Source organism: Clarias gariepinus, chromosome 15 (genome assembly GCF_024256425.1).
Source record: "Clarias gariepinus isolate MV-2021 ecotype Netherlands chromosome 15, CGAR_prim_01v2, whole genome shotgun sequence".
In the NCBI taxonomy this organism is placed as follows: Eukaryota; Metazoa; Chordata; class Actinopteri; order Siluriformes; family Clariidae; genus Clarias; species Clarias gariepinus.
In genome coordinates, this window is record NC_071114.1 from 10,110,837 (window position 1) to 10,130,466 (window position 19,630).

General features: G+C 38.4%; 2 protein-coding genes across 5 annotated transcripts; both read right to left on the minus strand.

Annotated features, from left to right (window-relative positions):
- Positions 1 to 4,009: 4,009 nt before the first annotated feature.
- slc1a6 (solute carrier family 1 member 6) lies at positions 4,010 to 8,382 on the minus strand. 4 transcript variants are annotated; one of them, XM_053513166.1, is made up of 10 exons: positions 8,352 to 8,382; positions 7,765 to 7,855; positions 7,531 to 7,668; positions 7,121 to 7,328; positions 6,938 to 6,980; positions 6,515 to 6,828; positions 6,179 to 6,412; positions 5,375 to 5,569; positions 4,486 to 4,620; positions 4,010 to 4,228 (listed from the first exon to the last, which is right to left on the minus strand). In XM_053513166.1, exons 2-10 carry the CDS (start codon positions 7,826 to 7,828, stop codon positions 4,030 to 4,032), a joined length of 1,530 nt encoding a protein of 509 aa, XP_053369141.1. In that variant the 5' UTR covers positions 7,829 to 7,855; positions 8,352 to 8,382; the 3' UTR covers positions 4,010 to 4,029. The 4 variants fall into 4 exon arrangements, with proteins under 4 accessions (XP_053369141.1, XP_053369143.1, XP_053369140.1 ...); XM_053513168.1 differs by lacking the exon at positions 7,531 to 7,668 and having other exon boundaries at positions 8,352 to 8,371; XM_053513165.1 differs by lacking the exon at positions 8,352 to 8,382 and having other exon boundaries at positions 7,765 to 7,978.
- Positions 8,383 to 12,261: 3,879 nt separating this feature from the next.
- Positions 12,262 to 17,562, minus strand: tax1bp3 (Tax1 (human T-cell leukemia virus type I) binding protein 3). Its single transcript, XM_053513406.1, has 4 exons — positions 17,406 to 17,562; positions 16,591 to 16,710; positions 16,380 to 16,457; positions 12,262 to 13,064 (listed from the first exon to the last, which is right to left on the minus strand). Exons 1-4 carry the CDS (start codon positions 17,442 to 17,444, stop codon positions 12,927 to 12,929), a joined length of 375 nt encoding a protein of 124 aa, XP_053369381.1. The 5' UTR covers positions 17,445 to 17,562; the 3' UTR covers positions 12,262 to 12,926.
- Between the last annotated feature and the right edge of the window lie 2,068 nt (positions 17,563 to 19,630).

Genomic DNA, 19,630 nt, shown 5'->3' on the forward strand with positions numbered 1-19,630 from the left:
ATATACTGTACAGGAAACAGAGTTCAGAACACTGAAACCCCCTGGTGGACAGTAAAGGTATTGAGGTTTTACAGTTTGCTGTGACAAGTATAAATGTCTTGTGTATAGACGGGGCATATCCAGGTGATTGTGACTATTTTATTTATTTTTATTTAATTTTTTTGGAAGTTAAACAATGGTTAGAGGAGCTCCATTTGGCCTTTTCCCAGGTGAATTAGTTGTGAGTCCCATAGTTATATCTAAAGAAGGCTGGGTCCAAGAGATACTGAACATTCACGCGGTAATTTTAGTCAGTGAGGTACTTTAGGTATCCCATGCCAAGCTCGGACATGGACCTTACTGTGGTGGTGGCCACTTGTGGTGGCATTTGACAGTGTGATGTTCCTTTAATAGACTGCGGGTTTAAAGTAAGAAACATGGAAACTGTGTAATGCATGATACTGGGGTGTAAGAGTAGATCATATGTTACCTCATTAATAAATAAGATGGCTGAGGTGGTCAATATACCAAGGCATTAATTGACACCTGCTAAATAGACATGACGTCTGTAGTAGACCGCCCAACCAGATGTTTTGGTTTGTTTCAAAATGTTTGTGCACCTGCTCTCATATCACTTCACCCATAGCTTCAGCTGCACTGGGTGTGCTATTCCAAGCCGAGAAAAGTGCTTATTATCTCTTTTTTCGATTTAGTTATACAAAGAAATAGAAGGGTAATTGGTGTTTAACCTAGCATATAACCAGAATGACTCACTCACTCGCCACCTCTTTTATCATACCGCTTATCCTGTGTGGAGTCATGAGTTGCCTGGAGTCTTAAGCGGGGAACTCATGGCACAAGGCATGGATCACTCTGGATGGGTGCCAACCTATTGCAGGGCAAATGCAAAAAACATTCACACGCTACAATGCCTACAATGTATGTCTTTGAATTGTGGGAGAAAAACAGACTACCCAAAGGAAACCCACCTGGGAGACAGCATGCAAACTCCACCCACACAGACCAGAGATGCAATTTGAACCTCCAACCCTGAAGGCACCATCTAAGCAAAATGCTTCAGGTAAAAAAAAAAATCTTTTTGCTTATATAATGTATATCCCAAGATATTTAGTTCATGACCTGCCGCATAAAGGCATCCAAACTACTGTCAAGGAAAAAAGTCTTTGCAACAAGTCCTGTTTCATATCTGCATACTTAACTTCACTGTAGGGGAAGTGGTTAGTTTGAGCCAAGAGGATGTGATATTTACCAACGTGCACAGTCCTATACCATGGTTGAGAAATACCTGTTTTTAATTGAAGCATTGTGACGCACTGGAAAGCACTTAAGCAACTGTTTGTTTTGATAAATCCCACATGGCTTGAAAGATTTATATGTTCAATTTACACACATATCCAATATAAATGAGGGTCCAGATTCCAGGTAAAATTTCATGAATTGTTTGTACACTCTGATTTCCAAAAAGATAATGATAACTATCATGCCTACAGTAACCCATGTATAATGTTTCGTTCCCTTCTGCGTCACTCTCCGTTATGTTTGTGCAAGCATGTTTTAATTATTTGACTGCAAGATAAATCCTTTTTGTTTTTTGCACTTTGGGGAAAAGGCATATTACAAAATAAATAAATCACAAACTGATAGAGAATGTTATTTGGTTCACAATGTTATTAAAAAGCACAAATGGCAAACTATTATGTTAATTTTGTGTTTTGCAAAATGCTATAACTCCACCTTCCATCATGAACTAAACTAAAACAAGAAAAAAAGGGTTTCTCTCATCACTTTAATTACACAGAATGTTGAGGATAATAAGAAACATTAAAATCAATACAAAAAGTTCAGTTTCCAATACATCCTTCTCTACCAGTTTCAACTTCACATTGGTAGTTAATGATAGTGCCTTATTATAGAAGTCCATGAGTGCTGGGGAAACTGCAATTCCAGTAACAGACTCTAAGCATTCTTCGCCTTGGCTTCAATATTCCCAAAAAAACTAAGGAGCGTATTTAGTTTACTCATGGCAGGCGCTATTTGTCCCTGCTTATACTGTAGTTTTGCTTCATAGATCACAAGACACAAAGAAGCAATGCATCTGCTTCTAAAGCATTTTGCCATGTATTCCAGTCATTTGCTGTCACATTTCACCCAAGAATGTGTATGTTCAAAGTTTTTAAAAGAATTATATGTCTTTATTGATTCATTCATCTTCTATACCGCTTTATTTTGTGTACAGAAGAGACAGGGCACGAGGCGGGGTACACCCTGGACAGAGTGCTAATCCATTACAGGGCACACACACACACACCGTGGGTATTTTGCCAGTTAGCCTAATCTGAATATCTTTAGACTGTGGGAGGAAACCAAAGTACCTGGAGGAAACCAACCAAGCACAGGGAGAACACGCAAACTCCACACACTGACCCGAGGTGGGAATTGCACGCTCGACTGCCAAGGGTCAGGCAACATTGCTAACCACTACACCACCATATCTCCTGAATGATATATTATGATTTTCAAATTAAACATTTTATTATTAACAGCGGCATGGTGGTGTAGTGGTTAGCACTGTCGCCTTGCACAGGTTCATTTACATTTACATTTAGTCATTTGGCAGACGCTCTTATCCAGAGCGACTTACATTTTTATCTCATTACACATCTGAGCAGTTGAGGGTTAAGGGCCTTGCTCAAGGACCCAACAGTGGCAACTTGGTGGTTGTGGGGTTTGAACCTGGGATCTTCCGAACCGTAGTCCAATGCCTTAACCACTGAGCTACCTCGATTCCCGGTCAGACTTGATTCCCGTCTCTGTGTGCATAGAGTGCAGGGTGTACCCCGCCTCGTACCCTAAGCCTCCTAGAATAGGCTCCAGGTCCCCGCAACCCTGAATACAGGATAATGCGGTATAGAAGATGAGTGAGTGAGTTATTAACAGCCTGAAAAAAAGAATTTAGCATGTTTTGCAAACAAACTCTTCTTTTATACATACAGTATGTACATGTTTACACTGTCCAACGTTATTTATTGCCAGTCTACAGGAGTTAGGTATTTTCAGGAGGCACTACATATCATGTACATTACCGCTCAAAACCGGGATTACTTTCTAACTCCATGGTCATTCCTGATTAAAAAAAAATAAATTACACTGTAAAGCAATGCTGAAGGTGTTCAAAATATGCAATCATTTCTTTTAGACAGTTAATATTGAGATGTATCTTCTACTCATGATCTGTAAAGCCTTTATAACAGCTTTTGATTTTTGAGGCTGGTAACTCTACATGACATCTCCTCTGCGGCAGAGGTAAGTTTCGATCATGCTTTCCTGTGCTGGGTCAGTTTCATCATGGTGCTTGATGGGTTTTGCAAATTTACTTGACAATACTGTTTTGCAAGAACTGTTCCAGAAAGGCTGACCTCTGTGTCTTAAAATAACAATTGACTGTTATTGTTACATAATTACCTAATTCCATGTTATTTCATAGTTTATTTTTTTTATCCCCAGTATTGTTGTAGAATGTAGGAAAGAAATAACTAAACAAAGACATTTGCAAGTGATCTCGAACTTTTGAGCGGTAGTGTACATTTAGCATTGAAAGCTTGGATAGCCATGTAAAAGATTACCCTGGAATATTAAAATCATAATATATAATGTGCTACATACTGTATTACATAGAATTAGGCCTATATTAAAGTGGAAACATTTTGTAAAATGAATAAGAGTTGAGACACAACCTCCAAAGGTTAAATACTAGAAAAGGTTCATTAGCATGTTGCCCTATATTACTACGTACAATTTAACATGATGAAGGATCTTTGTGTTGAAAATAATGGCTAGAAATTATCGACCAAAGATTTGTGTAGAATTATGGTATGTAATATTACTTCTGTAAGGGTGAACATTTACTCACATTTGACCTCTAATTACATTGTGGCATGCCTATTTATTTTTGATTATACTAATATGTTATAATCAACCTTAACATGTTTTCAGATGTTCTTCCAAGCAGCCTATCTTTATTATAATTTTTTACATTGTACTTTCACTGTTTTGGTGTCCCAGGCAGTCATCCTCCTGGCAGATCAGTTTATAGGTCTTTTTGTTTTCCTCAGTCTCAGTGTTGCCAATATCTGTGTCCTGGTTCTGCAGTTCCTTTCGTGACAGATGTTCCACAATACCAGCTCCTAAGGAGTCTCCCAGGACATTGGCAGTGGTTCTGAGACGATCCCTGAACACGAACACACAGACAGATCTTCTCAATAAAAGATAACACATGACTTGCTTTCAAGGCATTTCGAAATTTGATTTGAGATTTTGCATCCATAACAAGATGCATGCTATATTTGGTGCATTGGCCACCGTACTGGCTTGAAAACATTTCTTATTTTATCAGATCATCTGCCTGCATTATGTATCAATAACCTTTTGCAAGAGTGCTCTCTGCTGGAGCCGCATGCTTGAATGTGACATTTAGTCAAGACTTACAAGAACCAATCCACAGCAATGATGAGTGTTATGTCCTCGGTGGGCAGTCCCACAGATGTCAATACAATCACCATGGTTACCAGACCAGCCTGAGGAATACCTGCTGCTCCAATGCTGGCAGCTGTTGCTGTGATACTGGAAAATGACATTTTAATAAGAAAGATATTGAAAGGAATTCTCAAAAAGTGTTTAGGTATATATATATATATATATATATATATATATATATATATATATATATATAGATATATATAGATATATATATATATATATATATATAGATATAGATATATATATATATATATATATATTCGAAACACACCAGTAAGCCATAACATTAAAACCATTACCATTTAAACCAACTAGGATTTGGGTTCCTGTTGTGCCACATGGGTAGCACTATCTGCTTGGGGCATGGCTCCAAAGTACCTTTGGGGATGTCCTCTGGTGTCTTGTAGCAGGACTTTGGGGGTTGTTGGATATGTCCTCTGTGAATCAGATGGATCCCAACAATCCTTGAATCTGGGGAATTTGGAGGTCGGGTCAGCACTTTTGGGCTCTTTGCCTGCAAGGTCAAACCTGCCAGGCTGTGATGGGCTGGATGTTCCGATTCCTTTATATCGTGGCTCAGAATTTACATTTCTTTAGCAACTTGTGTTGCAATAGCTTTTTTGTGGGATTGGACCAGATGCTCTGGACTTTGATCCCCATGGCCATGGGGGAGACTTGAGTGCTCATGATCCCGTCAGCAGCTTGTTGTTGTTAATCAGTTTATCTGGCAGTGGTGTTGATGTTATGGCTAATTGGTATATTGATGTAGCACTATAACATAACGACCTTTGAAACAACAAGACTTTAACCATTCTTATTTGGAATAATTCATTATTACCTGATGGTAAGGATTTGTCCAAAGTTCAGGTCCATGTCATTAACTTGGGCTATGAAAATGGCAGCCACTGCTTCATACAGAGCTGTACCATCCATGTTTATGGTGGCGCCCACAGGTAAAACAAACCGCGTTACACGTTTGTCCACATGGTTGTTCTCTTCTAAGCAACGGAAGGTGATGGGAAGCGTGGCTGAACTGCAGAAAAAGCAGATTATGTGTTGCATTGCACAAAAACTGCTGAACATTATTATTTGCTTAGAGCTCTTTATAACATTTTGCTTCGTTCACACACATCATAGTGTTCAATGATATTCAATGAGTGCTGTTATAGAGTACAACAGTTGTACTGACTACCAGCATGGCTGTGATATCTTTAGAACAATAAGATGCCTTACATAACTACAAGTTTACTGTATGGTCTTCTGGTCAAATCCCAAGTCTGTGACGTGTCCCCTGTGTCTGTGATGACTTCTATTTACTGGGGACCTTCTATTATGTGTCAAGACTATGTCCCTGCTATAGCCTCTTTCTCTCTCAAACCCCACCTTAACCGTCTTTTTGATAGTTCCAGGCCTTGGATTATACTCCAAGAGATGGAGACTTAGTCCAAGTCTCCATCTCAGTCATTGCAATTACTCCTGGCTCTATGCACTCAGTCCTTCTCATGTTTGTTGCAATAGTGCCACCTGGTGCTACAGAAAGTGCAGTATCATTGCCCTCTCAACCATAGTCCAGGTGCCCTCTTGCCTGCTGTTTTTCACATAATAGATGCATTAAGGGAAATATTGGAAATGCCCTAATTACCTGGAAGATGTTCCTAAGGCCATAACCAAAGCCTGGATGAGACCACCGATAAATGTATAGGGGTTTCTTCGAGTAATCAGAAAGAAGAGTGAGGGCAGAATGAAGAGACCATGGATGAGTAAACCAATGATGACACAGAAGGTGTACATGCCCAACTGCCCTCCAACCTGTGCCAGATCTTTCATCTCCATGATCTTTCCAGCAATTAGAAAAAGGATCCCAACTGGTGCATACCTAAAGAATGTGTGAATAGGACGCATAAGATGTTTATTACTTAGTGGAAGACAAAAGAAATGTGTCACATATAATCTATTCCTACTTAACCAGAATACCTACCAGATTATGATTGCTACTAAGCGCATTATGGCATCATTGAGGCAGTCGAAGAATTCCTTCAGCGGCTGGCCCTGCTGCTTCATATTCCCGATCACTAAGCCAAAGAACACAGAAAACACCACCAGACCAAGAGCATTAACCCCATTAGAGGAGCCTGAGACTGGAATCATCTCCTCCACTGTCTCCTGTATGGTCTGCAGGACTGTGCTGTAATTTCCAACCTGGATGAACTTGGTGGCATTGGTCTCATGACTCACATTGACTAAAATAGTGATGTCCTTGGTGAAAACTGTTTTCTTGTAAATCGTTTTGTACTGTCTCAACAAAAAAATAGAAGACATGTACAAATAAGTTTTACTTATTTCAATTGCACATGTTTTTCTTTACCTTAGTGATCATATATAAGCATCATATATCCCATACCTGTTTGAAACAAGCTTCAACTAAATTAGGAGGAAACATGTTTCTGTAAAAGGAGTAAAAAAAAAAAAGTTAATTATTATACCTATTTGCCTTTATATATAAATATTGATTAAAGTCAAAACTCAAATACATCGATTATTGTGGCGTTAATCCCCTTCTGTACATATGGGTGTGTCTCTTCACCTGATAAGATCCAGAAAGGCATCAGCAGCTTGCACTGATTCAATACTCCCAGTAGAGGACATTGGACTGTCTCTGTTGCCTTTTCCCGGCTTTACGATGATCACCATGACAATACCGATAAACACAGCGATGATAGTGGTCACCATGTAGTAAACCACAGCTCGTGCTCCCATCTTTCCAGAAGCTCCACTATCCAAGGAGGAAATCCCTAAAAAGGGGGCAAAATGGCGTAAACTTTATTACACATGGAAAGCGTTTAGACTAGAACTCTTTTCTAATTACAAACTGAATCAAATCAGTTTACATCTGTTTACAAAAGCTAAGAGAGAAGGCCAGAACAGCTTAAACATGCCTCGAACCAGCTTACAGTTCTGTCACAACACTGAACTACATCTGTTGTATCCATGTACCTGTAACAAGACTGGACACAATGAGTGGAAGGACAAGCATCTGTAACATCCTCATCAGTAGCTCCCCAGGGAAGGAGAAATATTTTATTTCCCTCAAGGTTAAGTTGTGTGGTCGCATAACAAATCCCAACACGATTCCTGAGCAATATTACAAGGTTCAGGGTTCATCAATGCAAATCAACATCACTAAGCATCTGCTCAACTTCTTTTTTAATGTTAATGGTTCATTCTTACCGGCTACAACTGCTGCCACGGTAAAGAGCACAAAGGTGTTGCGGCGCAGGAACGACTTGCACATCCTGACCTTGGATCAAGACATTTGTTTCTGCATGGAGAAAAAAAGGTAAACCATGATTATTTCTAATACCCTGATTTAATGTGCTACTTAGATAATTAAGTCTGGTATAATTTCAGTAGTTATTATCATAAAATAATTTTCTCACACACATAAAAAAAAAAATCTGTTTTTTTCACTTAGCAGCGACTTTAGATGCCAGTAGTGGCACCGTGACCTTTTAATCACCACATGATGGAAAGACTTAGAGGACTTTACCTGAAATGAACGATGATAATAAAAATAATAATAATATCTCAGATCTGTGCAATATATATATATGTATATACTCACATCACACTCTGTGAACGAGGCTTGCCTCATTTTTTCCATCTATCACTTCTCCATACAAATTATATTAACAAATTTTTCTACAAGGTACAGCAACTGAATAAGATTCATTGCATTAATAGTTATCCTATTGTAAATAGAACAATGTGCATATTTTAAGTTTTTTAATTGCACCATATAAAAAAAAATTACTTACCGTGTCTAAACTGATCGATGCACCAGTAAGTGATGAGAAATCAGCAGAAGTAGGAGTGATAAAGACGTTTCAGAAAGTCATGCTATATCAGCTTGTTCCTCCTACAATGACTAATAATTCTGTAACATCTGACTCTGGTTCCTGATTCTGACTTGGGGGAAAAAGAGAAATGTGTAGGTTTGTGTGGGAAGAGATGCTTAAGCATCCTCCAGGTGAAAAGAGCAACTGGTTGCTGCAACACCGTTGGTTAATATTCTGTTTGTAGACTGAAGAGGAAGAGGAGGAGGAGAAACATGAGGAGATGGGTTGGCCGGAGTAAGCAGAGCGAATTAATTGCAGCTGGCAAAATGTGGACCTTTATGCACATACAAGTGAAATTCCCATTCTTTCACAGGTTTATATGCAGCAAATTGGCTTTGAGGAAGTTAAGCATAATGATATTGTTGGGAAATAAATGCATCATATGAATACTGATATGAACAGATACAAATTAAAGAAATCAATATGCAAATGATTAAGCGGTACTGAATTAACTGAGAAAACATGCTATGAGCTGCATTGCCATGACAACCCACCTATGTGTCTCTTAAGGTCCAAGCTTGTTGTGATGACCGTGAACTCCTCCAGCCTCCCACACACCCACCTTCCACATCCACATCATCTTAGACTCATCACTTTCCACCTGTACATCATCTTGAACCAGTTACTTTACTACAAACACCACTCTTCACACCACTTAGATTACTTCACTTGTAATTCTTAATCGTGTCTACTTTATATTGTACTGTATGTTGATGGGAAATAATTTATTAAATGCAATGCACACATACTTAATCAAGTGCAATATTACCCCAATGCACACTTCAAATACAAACTGAAAATATCTGTTTTTTCACTACATGCACTGCATCCTGAACCTATTGTATACAATGAACAATATGTATACTTTATATAGCTCTTGCCACATCAACTGCAATATTTATCCTCCTCCTTTCTTATGTGTTTTATATGTGGTGTTTAAAAATAAATGTGTAAAGGGGGTTTTATGAAAGATCTTAAGAATTTCTTTGTACGTGCAGTGTTCAAGTCAAACCAGATTTTTTATTGTGCAGAATAACAGAACACGTTATGAGAGTAAAAACTTCCTTTATCTGTCTATATAATCCCCTCCTACACTAATGCACGTACCCCAGCTTTTTACTAGTGCTTTGATACCATCAATGCAGAAAGCTTTTTCAGTACGCCAGAGCCATGACTGGTTTCCCTCTTGGCGTCTAAAGCGCTGGCCTTTCAGGAACTCCTTTTAGGAGCCATACATGTGAAAACGCTTTTAGCGAGGTCAGGACTGTATGGGGGATGTGGCAAGATTTCCTAACATAGTTCCTATATGTGCAAAGGGTGTTGAATGATTGTGTGTACAGTTCCCACAGACAGATGTGTCTCCTCTGCAAGTGGGTGACAAGTTATCTTTTGATTTTCAAGGATCAGATGTTCCCCTCACTTAAATGTTCATGGGAATGACTATGACATAAGAATGACTCACAGGTATCATCATTCACAGATGTATGGCCTTCTTTACACCATTTAACCAGTTTACACCATTTAAATGTTTTACTGTGGGTAAGAGTCTCCTTACCGGACTGTAATTTTTTTGTAAATGTTAGTTTTTATTCACAAAAAACTTTGTTTAGTTGTTCAGTCGTGTCTGACTCTTCATGACTTAATGGACCATAGCACAATAGGCCTTCGTAGATTTCGTCCACGGGACGAAAGGATACTTGGCAAGGATACTGAAGTGAGTTGATAGTTCCTTGTCCAGATGACCATCTGCGGGCATTTTTGGAACGCCAATTAGCCTAATCTGAAAGTCTTTGCACTATGAAAGGAAAATAGAGAACCCGAAGGAAACCCACCCAGGACCTGGAGGTGCAAGGGGACAGTGCTAACCACTAAGCCGCCGTGCCACCACCTTCTGACTTAAGAACAAGTTCTGTTCCTGGAGCTAGTTCATAAGTCCGATTTTGTTCATAAGTCTAATTCATAAGTCTTATACGCCTTTGACATTAATATACAATGTAAAGTATATGCACTTCTTGTTAATTTAAAGAATTTCTGTTATATTGAACTTTCACCTGCATAACACACATAATGTCATATCATCTCTAAATGTTATCAGCCAAATGAGGATGGGTTCCCTGTTGAGTCTGGTTCCTCTCAAGGTTTCTTCCTATTGCCATCTCAGGAGTTTTTCCTTGCCACTGTCGCCGTCACCCTGGGCTTGCTCATAAGAGACATTTCATTCATCATGCATTCATTTCATTATTATCTAGACACATTTTTCTCACACATACACAATTTATTATCATCATTATTTTTTTTTTTTTTGAAATAAAAAAAAATAATTTCTTTCATTTTTGTGAAGCTGCTTTAAACCAATGACCATTGTTAAAAGCGCTATAAATAAAATTGAATTGAATTGAATTAAATTGACCCTGACTTTATCGGTACCCTTTCTTGAATCCCAGACGCCATATTGTCCCAGAGCTCTTTTCCACTGTATTAGACTGTGAACTCCTTTTTGTTGAGGATTTGCCAAAAGTTGTATTATTCACCATCAGGACAGCCATTTTCTATCATCATGCTTCCAGACTGAGTCAATGAAACTAGTGAGGCTGACTCATTCCTCCTAGTAAATCTTTTGCAGTTATATGATGAATCAACTTGGAGAAGTGAGGGCAAAACTTATAACCAGTTATACAGTTTTTGCTATTATTTCCAGTATGAAATAATATATAGTATATTGCTGGCCTAACAAAATCATGACACTGAAATGCATAATCAAACTACCATTCTATTAGTATCCAAAAAAAGAATTTACAATTAATTTAATTACCTACTGTATATAAAGCAGTGACAAAAGTAATGTACTTAGAGTACATTCATGAGATAAAAGGAAAATGCTTAAAGGCTAAATTAAGAGATGAAAGTGAAGTTATCGCTGTACTCAACCGACCGAGCAAACAGCAAAAGGTCAGGCAATAGATTTTATGCTTTGAAATGTCACCTGATTATGTTCTCTCTCTCACATCTCCCTGCCATACAGGAAGCTAACTTGCTCATTTTCCTTAAAATTCTCTTGACTTATACATTGCCTGGCCAAAAAAAAAAGTCACGCTCTCACATTTCACTGCACTGCCTTTGGTTTGATTGCGGCATGCATCATTTTAATAAGCTTATGCAAAATGTCACAATATTTATTCCAGAGTCACATTAATTTCTCTTCATGATCATGTATTGATGTGAGAGCCGGACCACATGACCTTTTTTCATTATTGCTTCACAATCCATTGTTTATGCTCTCTAGCGAACTAGCCTTAACGATAAATGTTTTTTTAAGGCTACACTGCTGTTTAGTCCCAATCCTTAGTGCGCTCTTCACATTGTGTATGCAGAAATGCTCTTACGTTTACTATTAAACATAGTTAGGTGTTGGTTTTTTTTTATGATTTAATATCAAATGCTTGTGACCTTTGCTGATCATTAAAAAAAAAAAAGCTTCAAAGATGATGGTTCACCACAATCCTTCCAGGTTTCAATACTGCTTGATGCAGGCCAATAATTTTTGTCACAACCACAGGCCAAGTCTTCTGATATGATTGTTTAGGAAATGAGAAGCTGCATTAGTTAGGGTTAAATAACTTCTTGCCAAATGAATCCATATTGATCACAGAAGTAATTAATTAAAGGTAGGTGGTGACTTTTTATTAGCAGGCTAAGCAGTGTATTATGTCAGAGCAACTACAAAACAAACAATGCTTGAAACGAACCGGACATGTCACTCAAAGAATTACTTTTTGTAAAAAGTGGAAACCAATTTTACAGTCTATTAAAGACAATAAACAAAACAGTGTAAGAATTCCTGCGAATCAAGGTTTATTATGTAGCAACAATAAGGCTTTCATGGTCGTCTTACAAAATACAGGAAGTTATTAGTGTAGTGTATTATAGTAAAATTGAAATAACATAAAAAAAAATCTAGCAGATTTTGGCAACAAAAACACAGACAAGTAGACAAACAGGTATGGATGAATACAGCATATAAACATATAAAAGGAAATGTTAGTGGTCTTTTAATTGTGGTTGACAAATATCATAACTGGAATCATTCTAGATCATAAAAAAACACAATTGAAACCATTAACTGATATAAACCTACATGCAGCTCTTGTCATCTATGGGTGGGGAGGGGGGGGGGGGGGATTGATCATGTGGACATTTTCATTGCAAGACTTGGAATAATGCACTGTCAAACTAACCCTATGGAATGCAAGTACAAGGTGTACAAAAAAGTGATAATGTTTTACAAACTTTACTAAATTATGCTGTCAGTTTAAATTTAAAGATGAAACATCTTTAGATTCTTTCTGGATGAAGAAAAAAAACAGTAAATCCTATGAGACAAACATTTAGTTTTTCTTTGGATTGATTGAAAAAACTATATATCAAAAGTTACAAAATGTGTAAGAACGACTAAAACGGGTCATTCATAAACGTGTGATTCAATAGTGAGTTCTCTTAGTGCATCATGGACTGTCTGACTGCCTCCTCCAGAGATTTTCTGGTTACCAGTAGCCGGACGATGTCTTCGTTCTTTTTCGTTAGTCTTTTCCTGGCTTGGTCATGAGTCACCATGGTCATATCCCAGCCATTCACCTGTTTTACATACAAATATGGACACACAATTTAACAACAAATTATATTAACACATGTCAAAAATGTATATTTCTAGTACAGCTTAACTCGATGCCACCCCAACAATTACACACTTTGGGGAGCATTAATACAATGTTCGTTTAACACAAAAACATGATATTTAAAAAAAGAAAAAAAATGAACACTGGACACTTTATGGAGGAAGGTTAGGAGTGACCAGAGGACATTACAGCTCGACCTTTGGATAAAAATGCTGATGCAGCACTAACAGAAATGAGGAACCACCATTCAGTAAGACTTAGTTTTAAACACATAGTCGTTGTCACTCTGGAGGCTATAGTGGTAGAAGCTTGCATGCAAGAAAAAATTATTCTCCTTGGGGCCTTAAAGGGTTAAGGCTTAGAGTTCCTGATCAGACGGTCAGGGGTTCAAGTCGCAGCACTGCCAAGTTGAGCAAGGCCCTTAACCATATCTGCTCCAGGGGCGCTGTATCCTAGCTGACCCTGAACTCTGACCCAAGCTTCCTTACTTATATGTAAAAATACTCATACACTGTTATTAAAACAAATTAAACAAATAACTGCATCTTAAAGTCTTTTAAGTTATGTAGAAATTATAATCACTCTTTACACCCATGATAAGCATAAAAGCATTTCAGCATGGACCAAAAATAAAATAATACATTTTTGGGAAAGATGAGCTACAACAGCAGAAGACCACATTATGTTCCCTTCCTGTCAGCAATTATGGGCACAAACTCACTAAAACCAGACACGTGAGTCACCTAGTACTTTTTCACTCTTGAACTGTTTAGTTTTTACTGAGTCTGCACCCATAATAACCTCAGATTCCTGACAGAATTTTAGTCTGGTTTAGCTAATGCAAACATTTCAGCACATTGAAACTTTAATAAAAGACTCTGGAAATAGCTTGAGTTTGTCTTTTCTGAATGTGTCTGCAGGTTAAGTCAAATGCAACTTTGTAGAGTGTATACAAACCATGTGTGGAACAGATTTTTTTTATTGCAGATTAATATGCAAATTTCACATCTGAGTTAATGTGACAGAAATTTACACTGAAATCAAGCATTTTATGTTGGCTGCCTGGCTGACCGGTCCACACACATCAGCCTTTGTAGGTTATGAATGTTACTAATTTATTATTTTCAAACCATGTTGTAAGGGCAACCTTGTAAGGCCAAGGGCAAGGATAAACATTTACATTGTGTTTTATTTTATACAGATGGATTATGAACTTTTAAACATGTCAGGGTTTATCACATGTACCATAAATTATCTTGTTGTCAATTCTAAGTTTGCATTTGATTTACTATTACCAAGATCTCTACGTTCCCATGTGTTTTGAATCATGTTAATGTTAATGACAATGAAATATTTCATGTATGTGCAGCTAAATGAATAAAGTAAAGCATGATCAAAGCTCACAAACATCTGGCTTGTGTTCAGATGTTAAAAGCAATCCAACCATTCTGACAGGTTAAATGTCCTTTAAATTGTCCCAGATGTTGCACTCTCTCTTTAAGTCTACAGTCAGTAACCGGTCATAAATCTGGCAATAGATATTTCAGAAGATTGATCTTAAGGCTGTGCCTAGTAACATACGTCCCACATGGGGGTCTACTGTATGTACAGTATGTGACAGAAATCCAAGAATCAACATGAGAGCAGCCTCTGGTGGACAAAATCTCTCATTCACTATACCGCTTATACGGTACAGGATTGTGGAAGGCCTGTACCCTATCCCGGGGAACTCTGGGCACTAGGCAGGGGACACACTGGACAGGGTGCCAATCATAGAATCCCCCAGGATACTCCCACATACAACAGATAATTTAGAAATGACAATTAGCCTAATCTGCTTGTCTTATGATTGTGGGAGGAAACCCACCAACGATGAAGAGAACATGCTAACTCCAAGCACGCAGACCTTAGGCACAAATCGAACCAGGAGGTGTGCGGCCACATTGCGAACAACTATGGCACTGTGCTGCCCTGGTGGACAAAATTATTTAAAAATTCTCATGGAGTAATCCAATAATTCCTACATGCAGGCTTACATCTGTATAGCCTCCAGGACAACAATGACCGGTTTAAATACAGAATGTCAGGTCTGAATAGTTCCTCATGCGGGTTAGTGCTGCATCATCGTTTTTTAATTATATTAACACATAACATGTACATAATTTAAATTTCTAGTACAGCTTAACTCGTGGCCACCCCAACAATTACACACTTTGGGAATGATAAATACAATGTACTTTTAACACAAAACATGATATTTAAAAAAAAAAAAAAAAAAGAAACTCTGGACACTTTTTGCCGACAATATTTATACCCTGATCTGTACCAAGAAAGGCTAGGAGCGACCAGAGGACATTACAGCTCGACCTTTGGATGTAAATGCTGATGCAGCACTAACAGAAATGAGGAACGACCATGCAGACAAGACATTGTAAGTTTTAAACACACAGTGGTTGTCATTCTGGAGGCTACAGTGGTATAAGCCTGCATGCAGGAAGAGATAAATTCTCCTTGGGGCCAATGGTGGCTTAAAGGGTTACGGTTAAGGCTTAGGGTTCCTGATCAGACGTTCAGGGGTTCAAGTTGCAGCACTGCCAAGTTGCCACTGTTGAGCCCTTGAGCAAGGCCCCTAACCATATCTGCTCCAGGGGCGCTGTAAGTATAAACTGGCATACGAAGTATTTCCAGCATATGAGCGAATAAGCAAAGCCAACTGAGTTGGGCGTACATCTGGGGAGCTGTTCAAAACTTGTTTGCATCAATGGAAAGCCAAGAGAAGCCACTTTCAGTTTTGTTTTTAAAACAGCCGGTGCCAAGAGGGATCATAAATTAAGGTTAAGTGAGTTTTAATGTCTATTTATTTCATATTTTACTTCATTTACATGTCTTTTCTAAAAATATGATTATAATGTGGAAATTGGTAGGATCGGTAATATTTTTGGGTGCCTGGAATGGATTATCTGCATAAACAATTTTCCTATGGGAAAATGCGTTTCGCCTTGAGAATTTTCACCTTGCGAATTTGCGACCAAAACAGATTAAATTCGTATGAGGAGGGACCACCGTATAGCCTTTAAAACTTAGACTGTCTGGTTTGAATATGCATTCCTCGTTCATGTCAGTGCTGCATTAGCGTTTTCATCCAATGTTCAAGCTGTAATGTCCTCTGGTCTCTTCCTTCCACATTACAGATCTGGATATAACTCATAAAGGCCAAAAAGTGATCAAAGTTCGACAATGATTCATTTATACAGAATACATCTGATGTTCTTACCTGCATTATTTTATCCCCCATCATGAGACCGGCAACTTCGGCTGGTCCTCCTTTTGATACCCTCGTGACATAAATGCCCTTATTTTTTAGGGAAAAGCAGGCAGTAACATTTCATGATCAGGTCAAAAATAAAAAAAAAACATCAGCATGCATGCATGCATGTTCAAGACAAATGTCACACTCTCTCTCTCTCTCTCTCTCTCTTTCTCACCTTGTCTGTCTTGTCCTCTGAGAATGGATTCTGACTCGGATCCTGATCAATTCCACCTCCAATGCTGAATCCTAATATTAAATTATCCCCATCATGTAGTTTATGAATCTCGATCCGTTGCTGAAAGATACACAGAAAGCAGAGTTTCTTCAGCTGTGTTCATATGCAGCTCATTGACACACTGAGCTCAGAGCTGATTGTGCGGCTTCTCCTTATATGGAAGCACACACACTAACGTTACCTGCAGGTCAGTTAGAAACAATAAGCCACGCCCAGTGTTCACCTGAGGAGCCAGAACAGCCCTTTATAAACAATGTTGTGTATTTTACCTCAGTGTGAGTGAGGTTATTCCCCACTCAGACCTACTGAGTTAATAATTATCAAGCTCTCGTTAAACTTCGGTTAGCTGGTTAACATACATCCTAACTGCTGTTTCTTAGCAAGTCATATAAATCGTTTGATTTAGTCATTTAAACACACCAGGCACTGTATATTCAGCTAATCTATTTACTGTAATGTAGGAGCTGGTCATTAGTCATGTTTGTATGATCAGACAACACAGCTACTAGCTACGAGACAGACCGGTAACTTTAATAAACTACATTTGGCTAGCTACATGGCGCACTTACACGAAGGTTAGCTAAAAGACCAATATGTCAATTAATTAAATCCGTATTTAAGGCAGTTTTATAGTTTTTACACGACTGTTGTTCGAAAGTAAAACAAGTTAGCCTGATGCCTTACTAGCTAACCCAGTGTTCCTGACTGGGGACGAGCCTGAAACTTTCTGCATGCCAGAATCAAACACGACTTACCACGACAGCGGTGACAGGTTGTCCGGGTATGAACGACATGCTTAAAAATGTAATACAAGTTGTTGATATTTTTTTTTACCCACTGAATCCGCGAACAATAAAACGCGCCCCTTACAGCGATTTGAGACACGGAGCTGTGGTTCCACCCATGAGTGACAGCATGCAGATACCACGCTGTGGGCGGAGCCAAGAGGGGGAGGGGGCGCGAATGGGGGGGGGGAGGGGCGCGCGTGTGTGTGCGCGTGCGTGCATTTGCTTAAATTATGTATTCGCCTCCTAATTTACTATTTTTACTTTTGAAATCACTACTTCTAACAAATAATGTGTTATTATAAATAATAATTTCAATGCCTGAATGTTCAAATTATGAGTGAAGTATTTAATTAGATACAAGAATTTGTATAGCCTAACAAATACCACCAACAATTAATGTGCTATTTTTTTTTAATAAGTTTGTTTAAGTATGCAATTGTTTTTTCCCCCTCTGACTGTTTCACTAGAACAGTGGCTTAGTGGTTAGCAATGTCGCCTTCCTCCTCCAGGGTCCAGGTTCGATTCTCATCTTGGGGTCTGTGGGTCTCTGGTGATCTGGAGGTTATCTCAAGGGAGTTAGGACAGAATGCAAGGCATGGGCAACCTGTAAACATCAGTTGAATATCTTTGGACTGTGGGAGGAAACCAGAGCAACCGGAGGAAACCTACCAAGCACAGATAGAACATGCAAACTTCAGGCACACTGAATGAGTTTGTGGGCATGTGGGAACATCCCCATCCTGGTTGTACCTTCGGTCGATCCATCACAGCCCACCACAACCCAGTCACCTGTCCTGTCCCATGGGGTCCAAATCCAACATGACCTTCACCCCTGACAGTTATTTTGAAATCTCTTTTTTTAACCCCCTTTCTTTCAGACTATGATGAGATCTTAGATTAGATTAAATCTTAGGCCTACAAGGTTTAACTACTTAAACAGACCTATTTATTCACTTATACTGTTAAAAGCAGGATTTTTTGTAATATTTATGTAAATATGGATATTTTAAGTGTGACTTTATGTTTAAAATTTCCCAATTAGTATCAACAATCACATCAGTAAACATAGTGGTAGTAGTTGCTGTAGAAGTGTTAAATGTTTTACAAAATACCACACTGCTTTTTAAAAGACCAATGAGTGCCCTCTACAGGATCAATGTAAATCTGCAATCATTAAAGGTTGATCAGAGGGTTCACATTTAAAGAATAAGGAAATAGAAGAAATAAGCAAAATCTGCATCCTATAGTTTCAAGTGACAGGTTTACAGAAAATTAATTCGTACTGAATTTTTGTTTATGGTTCTTGTTTGTAGGCAAACAGGGCAGTGGCACAGAGGCTACAAGTAGATTGTTATAGAAGAACAATGTGGGCGGATAGAGGATCCTGTATGCATTTAGGTGTTGTATGCCACAGTAGCTACTAGGAAAACACTAAACAGGATAAATGACCAATAATAAATTTAAATATGTTTTACACTGTAAGTGAAGAATAATTTGATCAACAACAGTGATACAATTGGCAATAATAATACACAGGTGTCCAGACAGCAATAACAATGTCTAAACTGTAATTGTTTAATAATCACAAGTATAAGGTAAAGTTAAAATAAAAATATTGATTCATAGAGCACTTTTTAGGGCGGCCCAGTGGTGTAGTGGTTAGCCCTGTCGCCTTGCACCTCCAGGGTCTGGGCTCGATTCCCGTCTCTGTGTGCATGGAGGGTTTCCCCCGGGTACTCTGATTTCCTCCCACAGTCCAAAAACATGTAGGTTGGGTTACTTTGCATTCTGAAATTGCCTGTAGTATGTGTATATACAGTACAGTGAGGTCAATAAGTATTTGATCACCCTGTGATTTTGCAAGTTCTCTTACTTAGAAATCATGGAGGGGACTACAATTTTCAGCATAGGTGCATTTCCACTGTGAGAGACAGAATCTAAAAAAGAAAAATCCGGAAATCACATTGTATGATTTTTTTACAATTTATTTGTGAATTACTGTGTCAAATAAGTATTTGATCACTTGCTTATCAACCAGATAAGACCTGTTATTTTGCTTTTAAATAGTCCATATGCTTCTTACGGAGCCACTCCTTGGTTTTCCTGGCTGTGTGCTTTGGGTCATTGTCATGTTGGAAGACCCAGCCACGAGCCATCTTTAATGCTCTTCCTGAGGAAAGGAGGTTTTTGCC

Bases quoted from the DNA above. Each gene is read 5' to 3' on its own strand.
- slc1a6 (XM_053513166.1), bottom strand. From the start codon at position 7,828: ATGTGCAAGTCGTTCCTGCGCCGCAACACCTTTGTGCTCTTTACCGTG. The intron at 7,669-7,764 runs GTAAGAATGAAC...AATATTGCTCAG, and splicing joins CGTGGCAGCAGTTGTAGCCG to GAATCGTGTTGGGATTTGTT. The intron at 4,621-5,374 runs GTAATAATGAAT...GTCATTTTCCAG, and splicing joins GGACAAATCCTTACCATCAG to TATCACAGCAACAGCTGCCA.
- tax1bp3 (XM_053513406.1), bottom strand. From the start codon at position 17,444: ATGTCGTTCATACCCGGACAACCTGTCACCGCTGTCGTG. The intron at 16,458-16,590 runs GTGAGAAAGAGA...CTAAAAAATAAG, and splicing joins CAGAGGACAAGACAGACAAG to GGCATTTATGTCACGAGGGT. The intron at 13,065-16,379 runs GTAAGAACATCA...TATGTAAAACAG, and splicing joins TGGGGGATAAAATAATGCAG to GTGAATGGCTGGGATATGAC.